The sequence below is a fragment of the Triticum urartu genome, chromosome 3 (assembly GCF_003073215.2).
Source record: "Triticum urartu cultivar G1812 chromosome 3, Tu2.1, whole genome shotgun sequence".
Lineage (NCBI taxonomy): Eukaryota > Viridiplantae > Streptophyta > Magnoliopsida > Poales > Poaceae > Triticum > Triticum urartu.
Window position 1 is genome coordinate 224,128,046 of NC_053024.1, and position 20,544 is coordinate 224,148,589.

Below are 20,544 nucleotides of genomic sequence, written 5' to 3' on the forward strand. Positions count from 1 at the left end.
GGTGTTGATTAAAACAATTACTATGTCGAATACCATAAACCAAACAATAGGTATGAGTCGTGGTCAAGCAGGACTCCGTAGGCCAGCCGGCTGCAGCTCCTTGGTACTTCCAAGCACTTGAAATAGAACTCTGCAAAGCACCCACTGAATAAATTGGCGGCCACCCCCATCACCTGCACAAAGCCCGACAGAGACAACAAACAATATATGGCGACAGATTGATACTGTACAAAAGATGTTAAAAGACGGTATTGATGTACATGGGGCAAGATTTTCCCCTCCCTCCCAGACTACCAATTCCACATTTTAGCAAGCCAACATGGCCATTTACATCATTTCCATTCTAACTTTTAAACCAATGAATTAGGTAAGTGATGGCTGTTGTCCCCCTAACAACTTGGGGAAACAGCAATCACGATGAATGTTGCTGTACAAGCAAAGGGATAAGGAGGTAAAACAAGTCAATCCCCACCATTCACCATTCTGACACGAACAACAAGCTAAGAGACTTATAACTGCTTTTCACCACAGCATGGAGCGACAGAGCCCTATATCTTTCAGCCAATGCAAACTAAACTGGGTTTTCTGAGCACAAGTATTTTTTTTCCAACGAATGGTGATTCCTATGAGGCAAACAAGTTGGTATTTACAGCAATGCAGAAGCGCCTCCTTCAAACTTGCAGGTAATTCTGAACGACTGTCACTTTGCTCGGAAATCATGTCTGAATGTTGTGAGATTTTGAGTGAATCTGTCTCTGTTCTTTGGTTCCAAGCTCCTTGTGACATCAGTCATGAGCTTATCGAAACACTGTGAGAGGCGTTGTTGCTGATCTATAGGCTGCAGACAACAGATGTGTTAGCTCTTAGATCAATAAAAAACCCTCTGTTAATTACAGTAACACAAGAAAGAAAACTGGAAGGATCAGTGTAACTATCATAGCATAACTCTAGTGAGATGACACAGTTCAAACTGCAGAAGATATCCTGTTTAAGGAAACAAACAATAGTTCACCCAGTATGTTATTTCTGACAGGGAGGCCCAGTATATTTTTTATTTCACATGTGCTACTTCCTCCGATCCATATTAATTGTCACACACTTAGTACAACTCTAAGCGAGTACTTGAAATAGAATATTCCAGTACTATATACAATTAAGATGTTATCAAAAGATAGTTCAGTTAGAAATATGTATGATATTTCCTCACCGACACCAACTTGATATGCTTTACTACATGTGAAATCAAGATATCACAAGGTAACTTCAAACTAGACTAGTTGCAGCCTCTAGCACACTCCCTCCGTCCGGAATTAACTGTCGCTGAAATGTATAAGGATCACTTTTTAAGAAGTTACTTATTCTGCAATGTGAATATCAAGCAAACATTGTTGAAAGCTTTGATGGTATCTGCATATTCACAGTTTCTGGTGCAATCCTAAAAATTAATACCACCTAAGAAGAACACCTGGAACAAGAAACCTAGCCCTCCTGAATTACGTCAGATGTATGTGCCCATGTGTACCATCTACTCCCTCCGTTCCAAAATAGATGGCTCAACTTTATATTGAATCATCTATTTTGGAACGGAGGTAGTATTTGATAAGAGTGAAAATCATTAATACCAAATATTCAACCGAAACTTGATATGCGACATGATTGTCATAACAAATCTCAAATATAGTTTTCCTGGTACATTTGTTTCATCAAAATCATAGACAGAGCTACACTTTCAAGAAAATATTTCACAAAAGCTTACTTTTGACTTGTTTTCTGATATTTACTCAAGAAAATTATATCCTAGCCATGAGATAAATAGACCTAAACACTGATGACAAAATGAAGTTCAACAAATGAAGAAAAGGAAGGGGAAAGGACAAAATGTATAATGGAACTTAGAGCAAAAGAGCAATCTAACCTGTGACGCTAATATCTGCGCTCTCAGATCACTAAACATCTGCACGCCAAAACAGAAAAATAAATCAAAATTACATGAAAACAGTACGAACTAGGAAGAGAAAGAGAGAACGGGAACATGGTTACCAACAACAATAAGAAGAAAGGCACCTGTTCACTGATCATTATCAAACTAAGTATTGGTCTACTGAGACTCCACTGGTTACCCGCATCCTCGAAGATAATGATTTCAAAAAGTGACTTCAGTATCTGTTGCAGAAAAAATATTATTATTATCATTACAAAGCAACCTTTTCGAATATGGTACAAAAGATTAGCGTCACAAACCTGAGGAAATAAACTTGGGAGCTCCCCAATATGTCGAGCAAGATTCAGTGCAGCTGGTGATGGTGGATTATCACCAGCTGTTATATTGTTAAAATAGAAAGCTGCCAAGCTATCAATGGCAGAAGCACACTGCCAAAAGAAAAAAATAGAATGCATATAACCCAAACAGCAATAGTATCAGGCATATACATAAGTAATAGAAGGATTTTCTTGCAACAAAACGTAATAAACTAGCTTCAGGCATATACATAGTAGATAATAGAACTTCATTAGTCTTTGTTGTGGTTACAAGTTGTGAAGCAAGTTATCCCTTAGAAAACCATAGCTCAGGCACTGATCCATTACTAGTGTCATGTTGTCATTACAGGAACATTTCCAGGTGGTAAAGAGATTCATAGTGAGATACCTGTGTTGATATTCCTGTATCTAATCCTTTCAAGCCAGATTCAAGCGAGGTGACAATATGCACAAATGTGCTTGTGTCCAAATTGAGGACAGAATTGATAGTGATATGGTTGTTGAAAAGAACTTCCATATATCCATAGTATGCTTTTGAAAGCTGAAAGAAATCAACAGCAATGATATGTAAAATAGATGCACCTAAGTGACCACAAAGTGTATTTGCATATAGTCCATGGTTTAACCTACAAAAACACGATCCACAATACAAACAAAGATACTACTACTATTTAGACACGACCTATCATAACCAACGCACAGCAAAAAAAAAAACAAGGTACAAAGAAAGGATATGGCTTACAATCCTGACTCCTGTTTTTACATACTCCCTCTGTTCACTTTTATAAGACGTTTAGACAATTCACACAGCGCCCAAAACAGTTCAGTGTCAGCTGTCCAAAACGTCTTACAAAAAAAGAACAGAGGGAGTATATTATATTTGATTGAAATGTAGAATAATACAGGTTGGAATACGAATTATACTGTTTTAAATCTTTAGGTCATAGAACATAACAAAAATTCCTCATGGAAAAAATTCTGGACACCACTACTTTCCCATAGACCGTTCAGTATGTGAACCATGGTTGCATATGCACCCACAGCATATTATTTTAACACACCAACCATGTAAATACATGAGATTACTTTACTAAGAAAGGATTTACTCAGCTGCATTGGCACCACAATTTTGGTCCAGTTTCTGATGACCGAACTGTTGCATATGCCAAGTATACACGTTCTATGTGACAAGAGACAACAACTTCACTTCTTCGGTGCTATAAAACTTACCACAAATGTTTTCAGATAGCTAACAAACATAACATAGGAAAAACAATTGTAACTAAATTCCAAAGATGGCATAAATAACTCGATACCTTTTTAAATGTCAATATGTCAGACAACGGAATTGACAGGGTCATCTTTAAAGATATATCAAGGGCATCCGCAAGTGCTCTGTCACCATAAAGCTCGAAGACACCAAAATTGACATAGTTCCCACATAGGGCTGCACATACAATTCAAGTGAATGCCAGTCAAAAGAACAGTAAATTATCGGCAAGAAGAGATTACAATTCCACAACGATTCAAATATTTTTATGTGACAACGGTATAAACACAGTACTAGGCAGCACTATTATCTTATTATAACCCTAATAATGCAAATAGAGCTTAGGTTAAAAACATGGCCCCGTAAAATTTCCTAGAATCTGAATAAAGTTGCCTCCTATAACCAAAAGGCTTTCACAGAAACCAGCCAAAATGTATAATTCACAAAATTTGCCCTTAATAGTCCCTTGAAACAAGGATCTCTTTCAAGTGGTTGAAACAAATATACTTCTACTACATAAGTCCTTGAGCATTTGTATCATATACAATGAAATTAACATCGGCAAAAACGTAAGCAACCAGCGGTCACAAAAGAATATGTTTCAAAACACAATACGCATACTCACCCCTTGAAAGAACAGTCAATGAAATCCATATGCCTTTGTATTTACTTCTATAAATATTAGTGCCATTTGGAAGTAATAAAATCCGTGAACCATAAGCCACAATCAGCTTACTAATCTCCCGGAACAGAAGGATCCCATTTGGTGATGACGAATCAAATGTCAATCGTTGAGCCTTATTCAAAACAAATTCAGACATGAACTTGAGTAAGGGTGTGGTGACCTGCATGTGATGATGAATAAGGAGAAGATTAATAAGCCGTGGATTCTAGATAACAAGGTTAAGCCCAATAAAAGCGAAGTGTCCCAAAAAATGTAACATTAGTGATCATTGACAACCTCTGGTTCATCAGTCAGCAGGGAGATGGCTCTCAACAGAAGAGGCATGCGAGACGGATACAACCAGTCAAATAGGAGGCCGTAAGTCCTGCGGCTGAATTAGATCAACAAAAGAGCAGTTAGTCTCCAAATTTTACAAACTATTGGGACACTTGTGTATGTTCAGAGAATACACCTGTTTGTGGCCATAGCAATGCCTCGTAGATCTCTCATCAAACCAGTAAATGCGTACTTTACAACATCAGTCCGGAAAGCAGCATCAGCACTTGCCTCCAAATTAACTGCAACCTATAGTGAAAACAAAGAATAAAATTAGATAACAAATGTGATAAAAAATCTATACTAACACAAAAATAACAAGCTATGCACCTGCAGAAGTGGCTCCATGAAACTTCGGAATTTTACTGGGCCATCCTCCATGAATACCAAGCAGCCAAGGATGTAGTAGAAGTTAGTTCTACTGCGGACACATCTGTATTCTTCAAGAAACGGAAAATTTTCCCGCTGGCAGTATGAATAGTAAAAACATAATCATTTCCAAGACCGAGAAGCACAGATATCTATCAAATGAAAGTAGTGTGAAGCACTTACAGAATGATTTGCGATAATGAACTTTGTACTCTCCAGCTTGAGAAGAAGCTTTCCAGTCATATAGCTGCTATGGCAATACAAGATGAAAATAAAAATCATGATGCTGAACATGAGAAAATGAAACTGAATACATAAATCTACAAGTCTACCCAGATGCAAGCTCCAGGAACAGTGACAGAGTATGATCAATAACATCTTCGCACTGTATACACATCAAAGGTTAGCAACACCTTATAGATCAATGTCAAAGCTGAAATCAGTAAATGAATAGTCACCTCAGCATAGCATTTCAGATTTGTAGCTATTTTCCCAACAATGACGTTGAGTAAAACTAAATGGTCAGTCAGTCCAAGAAGTTCAGACAATCTTGCATACAACTGCTGCAGCAAAGAAGCAATGCTTTATAATATGACAGAAGGGTATATCAAGATACAGTACAAATAATATCAGTCTGTCGTATAATTTCATGTTTCTAAACCTTTGAAGCATGCATGGCTTGGTCCCCTACATATGACCTTCTGAAATTTTGAACAAAGATAAGAATAGCTCGATCAAGCCTTTGCTTACTTATTTCTTGATATCTCTGCAAAGAAAAGATAATGAGTTACACTTCACATAATAAGCTTGCGCCGCTTATAAATAAATACTGGTAAGCAAAGTAAAGCCCTGATCTGATGGCATGCCATATAAGGATGAAAGAACAACAACAAACTCATGCAAGTTCAGCAAACGCAAGAGATAATATCACATACTCCCTCCGTTCCAAATTACTCGTCGCGAAAATGGATGTATCTAAAACTAAAATGCATCTAGATACATCCATACCTGCGACAAGTAATTCGGAACGGAGGGAGTACAATTTATCCTACGGGGGAAAAGAATTTTGAGTCATCAAGAGATAATATCTAAGTAGGATATATGCATATGGAACCAACATTTATGTCGTAATAATCATCCCAAACCATGCTTTGTTGATGCCATGTGGGACTGTGGGCAATAGCTCTGCTGGTACAAGCTCCACCCACCCAAAGGGGGTGGAAATCTACTAGTTATCTAAATACCTTTGAATTGTGAAAGTTAAACTTTATTTAAGGCAGCTAGAGGCTGAGATCTTTGAAGGGAAGTTAAGAGATCAAGTTTGCGTAGCCCACGTATTCATGAACCAACTACATAATTAATCTTCTGTCTTCAATGAGCAATGTTAATGAGGAGCAAGCAACTACATAATTAGTCTTTGTCTTCTCCTCTCGCCCATATTGTCTACATCAACCTCACTCTCACAACGCAATCCATCAAATTCACCTCCAGCCAAGGAATGGGCGTAAAAACCATAGGGCCAAAACCAAAACTGAAGATGAATTAACTGATTTTGCTCAGAACCAAATTAGTCTTTGTCTTCTCCTCTCGCCCATATTGTCTACATCAACCTCACTCTCACAACGCAATCCATCAAATTCACCTCCAGCCAAGGAATGGGCGTAAAAACCATAGGGCCAAAACCAAAACTGAAGATGAATTAACTGATTTTGCTCAGAACCAAATTAGTCTTTGTCTTCTCCTCTCGCCCATATTGTCTACATCAACCTCACTCTCACAACGCAATCCATCAAATTCACCTCCAGCCAAGGAATGGGCGTAAAAACCATAGGGCCAAAACCAAAACTGAAGATGAATTAACTGATTTTGCTCAGAACCAAATTTACAAAACCAAAAATGATTTTTGGTGAAATTGGTTTTAAACCACCAGAACATTGGCTTACAAAGCAAACTATTTGGATTAAGGAACAAGCTCTATGGCCCCGTGGCAGATTGTGGGCATCACAGCAGGGCCCATGGCCATCCACAATCCCCAACCTCATCATGCATGCACATGCACCAGATCAGCAGCAGTTAGATCCAATCACAAGTCCTCAACAAACAAACACTAGAACGTAAGGAGAGGCTGCCATGTCACAAGCAACTCCTTGTGAATATTCTCCCTCTCCCTCTGTCTCTCGCAGCCACAGCGAGAGCAAAGGCCGACGGCAGCCATTGATATGGCCAGCAATTTTTGCCAACCTAGCCTTCCTTGATTGCATACCTTGTGTGATGAGCATCTCTTGGTTGTGGGTTTCCAGGTGAGTGTATAATGTGTTTGACCACTTCAAGTCAAAGATGTGTCCTACCATGTAGCATGGTAAGGTGTTTCAACCACTTCAAGTCAAAGATGTGTCCTACCATGTAGCATGGTAAGGTGTTTCGACCACTTCAAGTCAAAGATGTGTCCTACAATGTAGCATGGTAAGGTGTTTCAGTCAAAGCTCCCTACTGGAGCAAACCGTGCACTACTCCCCAGCTCCCCGCTATGAATTTGCAAACCTCAACAGACTGCCAGTGTTGAGCCAAGGAAGAGGGGATGAGGCCAAGTCATCATGCCCTGGGCAAAACGCGTGCTACAGTAGGTGGGACAGAGGGTCGCAAATCTCACTAGGGTGAGACAACTCCAAAAACACGTCCATAGTTCAGACTGCAGGCTGCAATTCTTTGTACGTGATCTGATGTGCATTGTGTTTTAACCAAAAACCCAAGCCGAATTGTCACCAAAGTTTCTGTTTACAAAAAACTAGTACTAGATGCTTCTGTTGCTGCTTTCAACTATGCACATTAGTACAAAAACCAAAACCAAGTTTTCGGCTTAACTGAATGTCTACTCAGACTCTAGCCCATACAAGTAGACTATTTCAGTAACACAAGTGGCACTGGATTAGGGTGCACGTCAAACAGCAAGTGTTTATGGGGGCTGTTGTTTCTACCATTTCACTATACCCTCAAATTCAGTTTATTTTGCCTAAAGTGAATGTAACAGGTAGCATTGGGACAAAAATATGGTTGCTGTAAAGAGCACTGAACACTTCCAAAATTAGTCATTTGAAGCAGGGCAGTTGCAATTTTACAAGGGAATGGAGAAATAGGTGGTTGGACATTTATGGTATAGTTGGGTAAAAGGTCAACACTGTTAAACTGTGAAGATTCTTGAAAAATAATGTTGTTCCAAAAACCAAAAGAACATGTCTAATACCATTACCAATAGTCCAATACTACATTCGCAGGCATCTACGTATATCAGATAGCACATAAAAAAGGAAAATCTTCCTGCAAGCAAACTAGCTCATCATTCATGTCAAGCGATGAGATAATTTCACCTAACCTGTGCATGCACCCCTGTGTCAGTAATATTTATCAACTGTAACACACGAGCCGCAAGTTCTGCATCGAATAACTCCTGTGAATCTTGGCTGCAGAAGAAAATGGCGAACCTTGTTAGTGAAAAGAATATATTAGAAAAAGAGAAGGCAAACAGCAACAAAATTAATTACTCGCCTGCAACCAACAGTCTGCCTAATCTTGAGAATAGCTGCAATTATGTGGACCATCCATGCAATTTGCCCTTCAATGACAGACAGCTCAGCTGCATCTCCAGAAGCTGGTAATCTTGACCTTGCCTGTACAAATATTTTACTTTGAATCTCTTCTGGGAAAAGAAAAATGAGAAACAAGACTGACATACCGTATAAGCTTGTAGAAGAGGCTCCATGATATTAATGATGAAGAGGCTACAGCTTTCATACTGCAAACTCATCAAAAGAAAGTAACTATCAGGGCATGCAATATAAAAAACTTAAGCAAGTCCAAAAATCCCAAAGAAACAAGGACTTCCTTTTTCTACAGAACATGCAAAGCCTTGCATATAAATTTCTTGGGAGAAACAACAACATATAGAAGGGAAGGCCGACAAGAGGTCACAAAGCTTCTCAGCGAACAAGCCAGGCCGGAAAAACAACAGTGTCCTAAGGGGTTTCATGTAACTACTGCATCCTGATGTCAAGGAAATCAGTGATTGATGTAATTCTATAGAAGGCAAACAGATAAAAGGAAGCACGCATTTTGCTACAAAAAAACTTATATTTATCACGTTTAGGAAACAATGAAATTGGATATAAACACATGTATAACAATCCATGAATGCATGAAAATATATATCAAAATGAATCCATGAAAAGGGGGTCGACGATTACAGGAATTGGTAGAACAATCATTTAACCACTGCATACTACTATCAAAGAAATCACTTGTGATTGAAGTAATTCTATAGAAGGCACAATAGCGTTTAGGAAACAATGAAATCAGATATAAACACTCAGTGGTGAGTGGTGACTGGTGACTGGACATGCATAACAACTCCATCCAAATCTCAATTGAAGGAATTATAAGCCTTCATATATACGTCCACCATTCTATAAAAATATAAATCAAAATGAATCGATGAAAAGGGGGATGATGATTATGGGAATCGGTAGAACAATCCTAATCAAAGTACCAAACCCTCGTACCGAGTTGAAGGGCATACAGCTATAATCTGTAAGGAAGAAATTGTATCATGGTTCATAGTAAGAAATAGTACAGGTAAAGAATTATGGATGAATACGATCTCATATACTGAAATGTAATTAAAAATAGTTTTACATGAGTTGGCCAGATTTCTCTAATAGCTCAGGGTGTAGAGTACATATAGTCCTTCACATCAGTCAGTCCAAAACTCAGAGTTGAACAACACAGTTGATTCAGCAAAAATATCATGTGCGGTCACTAAAATTTCGTCAACAACTTAACAAATGCAACAAGATGAAGACTATAGTGCTTGTCTGCTGCCTTATCTTTGTGTAGACTCTGAATTCAAACAAAGCACTCAATGTAGAGAATATTCTGAGGTTGCAAACAGTTTCTCAGCATCTTAACAAATGAAGATGAGTAGCAGAATGGTCATCTATTGCATTATCTTTGTGTAGATTGCGCAGTTTTGGCAGCCCGAAAACTCTTGAGTTGAATACATAAACTTACTGGACATGCTAGTCAGAGCACAAAGGTGCATATCACATGCTCGATCCAAAACTGACACATGCAAACCCTTAACCACATTTACTGAAAAACTGGAATAGGGGCTAAATCCTACTAACGAATGTGTACATGTTTACTGAGTCAAATCAATGTTTTGAATACAAAAGATATAATATATTAAATCAGAAAGAAAAATTTATGATGTAGCAGCACCTTGAATCTACAAAGATAAGGAAGACTCTCCAGCTGATCCTGGAGACTTTCCGCATTTTCTAACGGATTATCTGGGTCTGGTGAGTTATCCGCAAAGCTGGCCTGTGATGAACAGAAATGACATAATAATAAAAATGGCAAACAGTTTCTTCTTAGACTGAAATAAAAAAGTAGTTGACCTCTCACAGAAGAAGGTACCTGGACAGAATTAATTCTAGAAGTGATAAAACCCTCTGTAATTTTGGGTACAGTTTCATCAAGCAGACTCGGTGTATCGCCTTTCAAGTAAGGCACAGATGTCACCAGCCTTGACCAGAGACTTAAAAGATAGTAGACGCTATTACTGGCCCACTACAAAATAAATAATCGGTAACATACCAAAGTCATAACAGACAACAATCAACAAAGATTAAGTGAGCAAGAAGAAAGACAAACCTGCCATGATAGCAATGATTTAGTTGTAAATTCTGCTACGAGACCAAGCCATTCACCATAGAACTCAACATTCAGAAGCTCTGATAACTGTGAGGTATAATAGATCAAATGTTCAAAACATTTAATAAAAAATTGAATCATTCCTAGCCTGAAGGATGCCAGTACAACCATGAAGTAAGCTAATTAATAATTTGACCCGAAAATGGATAACAACCAAATTTAAACCAAATCATCAGGATGTAGGTATTCCCAATATGACATAAATTAGATTCACAAAAATAAACAACTAGGGAGTATCACAGAATAAATATGATACAGTTTGATAGGATGTTGCTTCAATTACAAATCACAGATTAAGTTGCACTATTTTTGACTAAACAAATCAATTCATGGCAAACTTTGAATAGAAAAACGACATTAATATGTTTTCGCTTGAAGACAAGTAAAATGGCAATTTGAACATAACAACAGAAATAAGTCATATAGCTCACTAATACATGGTATATTTGGCAAGAGAAAAACAAGAACTACAACCATACGAAACTGAGAGATGTCATTATCCAGCAACAAGTTTATTTACAAAAATGAACCCCAAAAAAACATCATGCATGGGGGAGCCATAAACCACAACAGGTCACCACTTAAGACATTGACAAGAATAATGATCGTGATATGAATACAATGTTCCATCAAGTACAGTGATGTTTGTTTATGGCTAACATTTCAAATAATACATCAGCAGTCACAGCACAGAATGATGGAACTCAAGTGTAGCATAATTGGTTGACCGATTTTTGTCATTGATAAAGCTAAAAGATTTGGAGAAGCTACAAAACCAAAATAGTACTACCTCATGCATCCAACATGCCAGGAGAGCGAACTTGGGTAGGAAAACTACATGCATACTTCACAACTGTTGCACCACTATCATTACTGCAATGGATAAGTTTGTCTATAGTCTACTAAATACTTAAAGAAACAAACATAAACATATCTTTAGTCACAGAATAGACAAGAATTAAAGTAGGGTTATTCTTAATTTAAGTAGCAATATCACAACCTGGTAATTCACTTTAAAGCGTCCCAGAAGACGGCAGAACTCATGGTAATTTCCATGATCAGCGAGACCTGTTAATGGTAAGTCAAAATAAATTACATAGAATTATTTAATTCTTTCCACAGGTGCATGGGTAAGTTTGGCTTCTCCTTGCACATAAATTTAGCTATCTTTCCCTAATAATAAAGCACGGGTTGAGTCTCTCGGGTTCATCGTCGCGGCTTTTTTGCAAAAAAGTCCTTATGTTTTTTCTTTATTAACCCGCAGTCCCTGTTTTAGTCAATCCAGAACGTTTCGTTTTGTAAAAAGAAAAAAACTGGCCATCGCGCGGAGCGCCGCTACTCCAGCCGCAGCCAGCTCCTTCTTCTCTATCCAGTATCCACGTCCCTCGCATCGCCCTCCTCTCCCCCGCAGCTGCTTTGCGCCGTCTCCCAGCTTGCACGCGACGCGAGCTCGCACCTTCCATGGCGTCTGCGCCTCCTCTCCTTCCCTCGCCGGCGTGCGTCGCCCTTTCGCGCCTCCCCTCCTTCCGCACGGGCAGCGTGCTGCTGCACCCGTCCTTTGGTGCAGCACCTCCGGCCACCACAACAACGAGCAGCTCCGTCGCCGTGGGCCTCCTCCTTGCCTTGCACCAGCTCCACTTGCTCGCCTTGCGCCGCTGGCCATGAGGACTCCTCCGCGAGATTTGGATGGAAAATTCATAAGGACGGACGGTGCGGCAGGGCCGACGCTCGGTGGAGAGGTGAGCGCCCTTGCGCGTGAGTGCGGGCATCAGAGGTGGTTGAGGTGAGCGGCATGGGCGACCAGGCGTTGGGCGACGAGAGGAGAAGAAGGGGCGACCGGATGCACAAGGGGGCGCGAGGGAGCCGCAGCTGGGCGATGGCTGCCATGGCCGAAGGCGGCAGCTCGGGCATGGTGACGCGATGCACAGCGGGAGAGGAGGAGAGGAAGAGCGAGGCCAACGGCGGTCCGGCGGGGTTCGTCGGCGTGTGCGGCCGGGCCAGTCGCCGGGTGGCCGTGCAGCGAGCCCGCGTGGGGGATCGGGTGCAAGGCACCTCACCTCTGTGAGTGTGCGAGTGTGGCGGCGCACACGGGATCGAGAAATACAAGAGGAATTTGGGGATCGGGATAAGGTTCAGGGAGGCTGCCGCTGGTGACGGGCTGAGGAAAAGGGGCCTGCAAATTGCTGCTATGCATTGCTTGGGCCAAAAAGAAACACACAGAGAGAGCGGTGAGGTATATGCTGTTTTATAAGAACTTAATAACTTTGTCTAAAAAAAGAACTTAAAAACTATTTTATTTTGGGTTGTACCAACTCCAAATAAATTATTCCACGTGGAACTTACATTTACACTGCTATACAAATATAATTCCAACTATTTAGTTAAGAGGTTTAAATTGAAAGTGGGTTATGGTTAACTCCAAATAAATGAAATGATTTGTTTTTAGCCACCTAATATTATTGGGAGGCTATGTTCATGAGTTATAAATAGAACCACCATGTGAATTCCCTAGATCAAAGATCCATACAAATTATTTGTTTGAATTTCTTTTGGGTTGGCAAATTTAATAAGATTTCAAGTGAGTGTTTTTAAACAACCACATTTCAAATTAAAGCATGATGACATGACCAGCAAAAATAATATGAAACAAACATTATAGTTCAGCATATGTGGTACTGACGCAAGAGAAGCCTAAGATGCCCAGCCATGTTGCACTTATGAGAAAAAGTAAAGAATCAGGGATAAGAAAATTCCATGTTCCAAGGAAAGGTCTGGTTGACTCGGTCCTTATAGACATTATTCCAAATTTGTATTTCGAGACCGCACGAGGCCAAGCCGCGGCTGCCTTTATTCAGAAACAGTGTGCCCCGACGGGCCTTCACACATTGTGTATGTTCTTTTTTATGTATTGCATTTTTGACTAACCGTGTGAATCTCCTAAGTTTTCAACAGTGATAATGGTGTCGTACTAAATAAAAAATAGGCATGGTTGGCAGATGCGAAGACATCGGTCATGATAACATGATCGGCTTTACATACATGCTCATAACAAAAATACCTTTAAGTTGAAGGTTTGAGTTTTTTTCCTCCGTTGCAGGTTTGAGTTTTTTTTTCCTCCGTTGCAACGCACGGGCCCTTTTGCTAGTGACTTGTAATTCAACTCAAGACTTTAGGTTCACGTAACTACTCCCTCCGTTCCAAATTACTCGTCGCAGAAATGGATGTATCTAGAACTAAAATACATCTAGATACATCCATACCTGCGAGAAGTAATTTGGAACGGAGGGAGTAGTAATTAGCTAGTCAACTTAAATGCTTCTTAACTGGTGAATAACAGGCTTGTTCCCTTCACTAAAGGACTTCAATCCAAGACTATTGTTCTGAACTGAAAAACAGCACTATTAACAATCTTGCGAGCAAAATGTAGAAGTGCTAAACCTTGGCCTGTTTGGAGTATCTCCCTGGTGCCTGACATCAGATGTGAGAGAAACTGGGACCTGGCGGGGTCTTCCACAAAAAGACTTCGCCTGACAGAAGCAAGTCTGACAAGACATTCCAAAGCCTGTAGAAAACAAGGTCCATGCACACATACATAAGGCAAGCATTTCTTGAAGAAGAAAAATCGATGTATATAACAAAAATAAAATATGCTTCTCAGACTCAGATATCACCAGGAAAATACTGCTCCTACATCGGAGTCAATCAAAATATTAAACATCAATATTTCATGACTTGCAGGTTCTAATAGCTAGTAACATACCAATAATAAATATATCAATAACCAGCCAATCAAAAGGTCGTTTAAGCATGTGGAACAGTGGGTCACTGGTGGTACATTTGCAGAATGTACTACTGATCACACAGCATTCAAAACACTTAAAATGTACCTCTTTTGAAACAGATGTATCATTGACTTTGTAGTAATCAAAAAAGATCTGAACAGTGGAAGGATCTTGAAGGAGAGGCCTCCAGGATGCAGGAAGCTGCATGAAGATATAAATATGCGTAAACTACAAGAAAAGGCAAAAAAAAAGTGTCCGTTTAATAGGAAGCTAACAATTAAGCAACCAATATACCTGCACTGTTCCAAACTCTTCAGAGCTCTCATCCACTGGAGAACCAACAAAGTCAAATGACAAGCACCTCAATGCAAGCGAAATAGGAACACGCCTTAGCTCATCCGGTACTGTAATGTAAGAAGAACTGTATTAGTTGGTAGAAATGAAATCAGAGTAGGTATTCTAATGAAGTCTAATGGAATGACAAATCATGCCCACGTAACACCTCAAACATCACCTTCACTTTTCAGTTGGTGTAATGAGGTAAGAGAAATTTGGAAAATCTGCAGAAGAAACTGATCCTTGAATGAAGTTGCAATTTTTCTGTGAAGTGTCAAAGGCATTGCAGAGTTCGCCTACATGCATAAAAAAGATAATAAACATTCAACTTCCTCATACAGTATGCCTTAAGAAAGGAAAATGATTGATACAAGAAATGAGCATTACACTATAATAGCAATGAAAAAAGGAAAAAAAAAGTCAACTATAACAACTAAAAATCATGACCAGAAGCGATGATGCTAGTAGTAAACACCAAAAGCTGAAGGTAGTTTCCAATATGAATAGAACAGTTAACTGCATACCGATAACTTTAATTGGTCCAACTATTCATAGAGTGGTTACAGAAACACAAAGAAGTAATATGTTCGATTGAAACTAGTAGAGACGCAATTAGGATATTTTTCTTTTGCATTAAGCTAGTAAGCTTCACCAAAGAATTAGCCATGGACAGGAGTGCGTGAAAGTTAGCTATCCATAGGGTATGGAGTAAATTATAGAATTTATTCCAAAAATAAGAAAGCATGCACGCATACAACAGATGTAAACCAGTAATTAATCTCTGAATATGTACAACATACAGGCTGTCTGGAGAAGAGACCAACTTTGAATGATAGCACTCAAATCTGAGGGAAATAATCAGGATGATTGGATCCACTTTCCCCGTATATCTCAAACTTAAACTTGTAGTTTCTAAAATTAGCATGGAGATATAAATGGAGATTGAACATCGATGAGCCAACCATCCCTATTAATTAATATTAAATACACCCGCTTATTCATATTGGTGGGATTAAACAGTACTCCCTCCGTAAACTAATATAAGAGCGTTTAGATCACTACTTTAGTCATCTAAACGCTCTTATATTTCTTTACGGAGGGAGTAATATTCTAACCATTAGGACTGCATGCTCTTTTGCATGCCAATAATGACTTCTTATGTAGTATGAATGTAGTGAGCCACATTGTTTACAAGGCATCCTGCCTTAGATGCTTAGGCGATAAGGCGCCCTAGCAGCGCCTTACAAATATGCCCGCTTTAGGCGCTTAGGCATCAGAGCAGGTGGTGCTAGCTTTAGGTCGCCTTTTTTTGCGGGAGCGCTTTAGGTCGGCTTAACACCTTATAAACAATGGTGAGTCGTAAGTCCATCGTGTTCGCTAGTACTTATACACTATTAACTCACACGCAGTTTCCGATGAATGTACGTGGTAGTGGTTCTATGCCCATGGAAGCTAGATATGTACGTCAATAAAACTGTGCATGACAAATAACGTTAGACAACAAAATATTGTGCAGCGTTATAGAAGGAACAATGTCAATACCTTTTTTGGGAAGTCAACCAATGTATTAAGTGTTAATATAAATGCCTAACTATATTGAATAGAGAAGAAACCGTTTATGGAAACAAGATATACAGTAGAAAATTTTCCAGATCTCACCTGGTTCATTTCCATTACGAGAAAATTTAGTATCTTCAACCCTATTAAATAGTGATCCTGAGATGCCTGAAGACATAAGCATAAGCAACAAATTTAGAAAACTGAATCAGATAACATTTGACATGGCATGATTTAAAAAAGTTCCAAGTGAAATTTTATTGCGGAAACCTGCTTCATTTCAATTTGCTTTCCATAAATAGGTTGATTGTAATTGGCACTATGCTACATGCTAAAGACATGCAATCAGGTTTTGGCATGAACAAGACTTTTGCTTTATAAAACCAAAGGTGCTTTCGAAAGTACAATTCATCACACTGACTTGTCACCCTCTTTGCTTTTTTGTATCTGAAAATGGAAATAACTATACTACAAGTACACAGCACAAGAAAGTGCATTTTGGAGCAATTAAAAATGTGATCAAATAACTCAAACCAAACCAGTTATCAGTAATATTATCAACTGAAACACTGTTAAACTTGAAAGCTGGTGCTTGCTCCTCATAGTACATTGAGAAAATCAAGTTCGATTTACCAAAGAGATGCAAAACAAACATAATAACTTTGTTAAATACCTCCAAGAAGTTAAATTCTTAAAGCCATCAGGAATTAAGCACTATATATTTTGCTTACAAAATACCGTCTTTCCGTCTAATGAGAGTCATAACCATTGTTTATAAGGCGGTAAGGCGACCTAAGGCAAGCACCAACCGCCCTGAACCTAAGCGATGCCTAAGTGCCTAAAGCGGGCATAATTGCAAGGCGTTGCCTGGGCACCTTGCCACCTAAGCGTCACCTAAGCATCCAAGGCAGGACACCTTATAAACAATGGTCATAACATCCATACATTTTCACACACAGATGCATGTGTATCTGGCACAGCTGGTTATATTTTGACGGTTGGTTCTGAGGAGAAGGTTTCAGTCAACTATGAGTATGGAGTCCTTATTTAAAACATGACACAACTCTACTTTAAGCAACAATACTTGTCCCAGGTATGGAGTCCATACTTCATACATGATAGGAAATTAGGCAACTCCATTACGAATGCAAAAAAACACAAGAAATACTTACAAGAGCTAAGAAATCTGTTGCTTCTTTAAAAATCTCTCTGAATCTGTCATCATCAAACCATCCAAATTTTGTTATCCGACATGCAAGCTGAATTAGGGAAATAGTCACAAAGTTCTGCAATTTAGGTCCTCTTGCCGCAAGGTAGTTCATGACATAATTCCCTTCACACAGATTACAAATAGATTAGTCTTTAATTAGCAACAAAAAGATGGCGCAGAGCACAAGTGTGTTAGGGAGGATATAGATAAATAAGTTATCTATTTCGGCTAAAATGCATAAACATAAAAATTGAGATAAAATGAACATAAATACTTATCCCTTCCAGGTATGCTACAGAAGCACACAAAAAAGGTAGGCATAGAGTACGTAAATTATCATTTCATCTTTGTAATAAACATAAATGCTTTTAAGGACAAATAAAATAAGCTGTGAATCAAGGAAACAACAAAACCATTATGGTTTAAGTAAGGACTCAATGACATTTGGTAACGTATACTTAACATTTGTAAATGCCCAACTACCTTGTACATGACATTTGGTAACTTATATTTAACATGACAAGTACAACACGCAACTTGTACATGAATGTGAACATATAGAAAGAGACATAAATCCAACATGACATGCAGATGCAACAGTTGAAAGAATCAAAACTCAATGACATGCAATATCATGCTATGTTGTCGGAAAAGAAACATTACGGATATCAAGGCGCAATTGCAGAGAAAGACTGCGGTCTGAGACTTGCTTCACCAAGCTTGTACTGGCCAACATCAAGGCATATGGAGTTGACGCATTGTCCAATATATATTGGCACTGCGAAATGTAGTCACTGTTCTCTGAGAAGCACTTGAGCGTACTTTCTGCATGTGCTCTCTCAGCCGAGTCTCTAGAGTTGTAAAGCTTTTCGCACAACACCTCTAACTGTGCTAGGCTCTCCATTGAAGACATGAACAAGGAGCTCCAATTTTCCTTTTGATCAAGTATCCAGGATTAATATGCCACCAGGTTCTGAATTAATATCCACGAATTTGCATGAATGGTCATCACAAACTTAAAGTTAATGCATTAGGTATTCGCTTCAGTAGGGAACTTAAAAAGTACCATAAAAGCTCTGAAGCTGAAATATATGATTCTAGCACATGAAGAAGGATTGTCAAAATACATTCATATTACAAGAGAAATGTTCCAACAACAGAGTTTCTCAGGTACAGTCTTTTCAGTGAAGCTTAATCAAAGATTAAGACACAAGACACAAGAGAAAACACCTAACAAACACTTAAATCGCCAATACCAGCCACAATCAGCCCAGGGTTGAGTGATCTGCACGGATGGAAATGCAAGACTCAGTGATGGCTAAAGAAGCACAATGACAAATAATCATCTACCAAGAAGTTTCTGTTGGATTTTCTATAATGCACAAGTGCTGTCTAACACAAACACCCAGGGGTACAGCAAAACATAATGGCAGAGTGGCGACCTTACAAATTAACTAAATGATGCATCTGTAAGCCGTTCTATTTTACAGAGCACAAACAAACACAAATACCAGATCACGGGTATTGAACAGCACGATGAGATGACAAGTTGACAAGTACTTTGAACTGGAAATGCATGCTGCATTTGCTATGCAAATTATTCATACAAAACCCATTTCGGTATATATGCAATCGGCAAAAGAATCACAGCACTAGAAGTTTGTGGTATCATCCCCTAATCGTCAAATCACCCATCCGATTGCAACACAACAGCGTCAATGCATCAAAATCGTTCTACTTCGCCTCCTTATCCAAGGATCTAAGCACAGCACAAGCCACGAGAAAGCAAAACCGAAGATCCGATCACCATCAGAGAACAAACCAAGCAATCATCTACCCATAAACGACCACGTAAGCATCCTCGGGAGATCCGGCGAACTCCCAGCACGTCGAGATCCCCCGAACCCCGAGCGACCCCGCCGCGAACGCGCCGAATTTCACGGCATTCCAATCCTAAAACGCCGGAACGGGCACCGCGTTCGCGGCCTGAGCTACCACCACGGGCCCGATCGAGCTCCCCGCGCTGAGGCGAGGCTAAATCGCGGGACAGGCAACTCTACGGTAGACGTCGGGCAGCAAAAGCATCGCGGCCGCGGTGATCGGGGGCGTGCCGGACCTACCTTATCCCCGTGCCTGCGGAGTCCGCGGAGGTCACTGTCCGACGGCGGCTGTGGTGGCTAGGTCTAAGGCTGCCGTCTCGGCGTGGGGATCGGAGGCGTGCGTTTTTGGGTGAGGGAGGGGTGTGGGAAACGGAAATGAGGAAGCTAAATAGGAGGGAGGACGACGGGGTGGGGGTGGGGTGGGGAGCGTGTGTGCGTGCAGCGGTGGGGAGTGGGAGGCGATGATGTGCGGCGCTGTGGTGTGCCGGTGACGGGAAGTGATGGGCCGGGTTGGACTTTGCGTCTGCAGATTTCTCTGCTAGGGTTCATCCACGCATCGTCACTTTTGCTAGCCTACCGTCCGGTACAGCTTAGGACAAGTTTTTATTTTCTTTGTCATTGTTTTACACTAAACTAATAAAAAAGCCAGTGCATCGCAACGGGTTAAATAAATCTTGTACGCCCTAATTTGTGTTTCTACTTGAATGACACATATTATAATTGACACGCAGGAAATTTGTATGCCGATATATTGAGATAGAGAGTAGTCACAAGTTACAAGAGTTGTGGATCAGCGTCACAACCCACAAGACGGCCGCCAGATCTATAGTGCCACCTGGACTCGAGCTAAGTCGGGGGTAATTCTCTTAAAACTATTGTTCCCCATCTTCTACCACTCATAGCAAGTGTTTCAAATAATGTCACCAATGAAGTGTCGCGGTTCGGCTTTGTAGCGGTTGCTACAAGATTCATGTAGGCTATCGTCCGGTACTGCTGCTTGCGTCAACTGTATTTTCTCTCAAATGATAAGTGGCATATGTGTGGCATGAAGCACTCTGATCTTGTCATTTTTTACAACTAAAGTTGTTATTTGAAAAGAAAAAACTGAAATTTAT

At 39.8% G+C, this 20,544-nt stretch overlaps 1 protein-coding gene across 6 annotated transcripts; it reads right to left on the minus strand.

Annotated features, from left to right (window-relative positions):
• Positions 1–222: 222 nt before the first annotated feature.
• LOC125543687 (exportin-7-A) lies at positions 223–19,844 on the minus strand. 6 transcript variants are annotated; one of them, XM_048707137.1, is made up of 30 exons: positions 19,670–19,844; positions 18,806–18,834; positions 18,213–18,522; positions 17,512–17,672; positions 16,442–16,507; positions 14,961–15,078; positions 14,741–14,850; positions 14,552–14,647; positions 14,103–14,226; positions 11,665–11,732; positions 10,605–10,691; positions 10,368–10,520; positions 10,170–10,271; positions 8,629–8,688; positions 8,442–8,563; positions 8,269–8,356; positions 5,560–5,664; positions 5,357–5,461; positions 5,231–5,283; positions 5,082–5,148; positions 4,860–4,994; positions 4,666–4,778; positions 4,491–4,584; positions 4,155–4,374; positions 3,576–3,706; positions 2,648–2,800; positions 2,242–2,370; positions 2,065–2,163; positions 1,916–1,954; positions 223–838 (listed from the first exon to the last, which is right to left on the minus strand). In XM_048707137.1, the coding sequence occupies exons 3-30, from the start codon at positions 18,460–18,462 to the stop codon at positions 701–703; spliced, it is 3,186 nt and encodes a 1,061-aa protein (XP_048563094.1). In that variant the 5' UTR covers positions 18,463–18,522; positions 18,806–18,834; positions 19,670–19,844; the 3' UTR covers positions 223–700. The 6 variants fall into 6 exon arrangements, with proteins under 6 accessions (XP_048563094.1, XP_048563097.1, XP_048563096.1 ...); XM_048707140.1 differs by having other exon boundaries at positions 5,357–5,458; positions 18,616–18,834; XM_048707139.1 differs by having other exon boundaries at positions 5,082–5,145; positions 18,616–18,834.
• Positions 19,845–20,544: the final 700 nt, after the last annotated feature.

Excerpts from the sequence above, each read along its gene's own strand:
- LOC125543687 (XM_048707138.1), bottom strand. The coding sequence starts at position 18,462 with ATGTCTTCAATGGAGAGCCTAGCACAGTTAGAGGTGTTGTGCGAAAAG. Across the intron at positions 14,648-14,740 it reads AAGAGTTTGGAACAGTGCAG|CTTCCTGCATCCTGGAGGCC; the intron begins GTATATTGGTTG and ends ATCTTCATGCAG. Across the intron at positions 1,955-2,064 it reads TGATAATGATCAGTGAACAG|ATGTTTAGTGATCTGAGAGC; the intron begins GTGCCTTTCTTC and ends TTTGGCGTGCAG.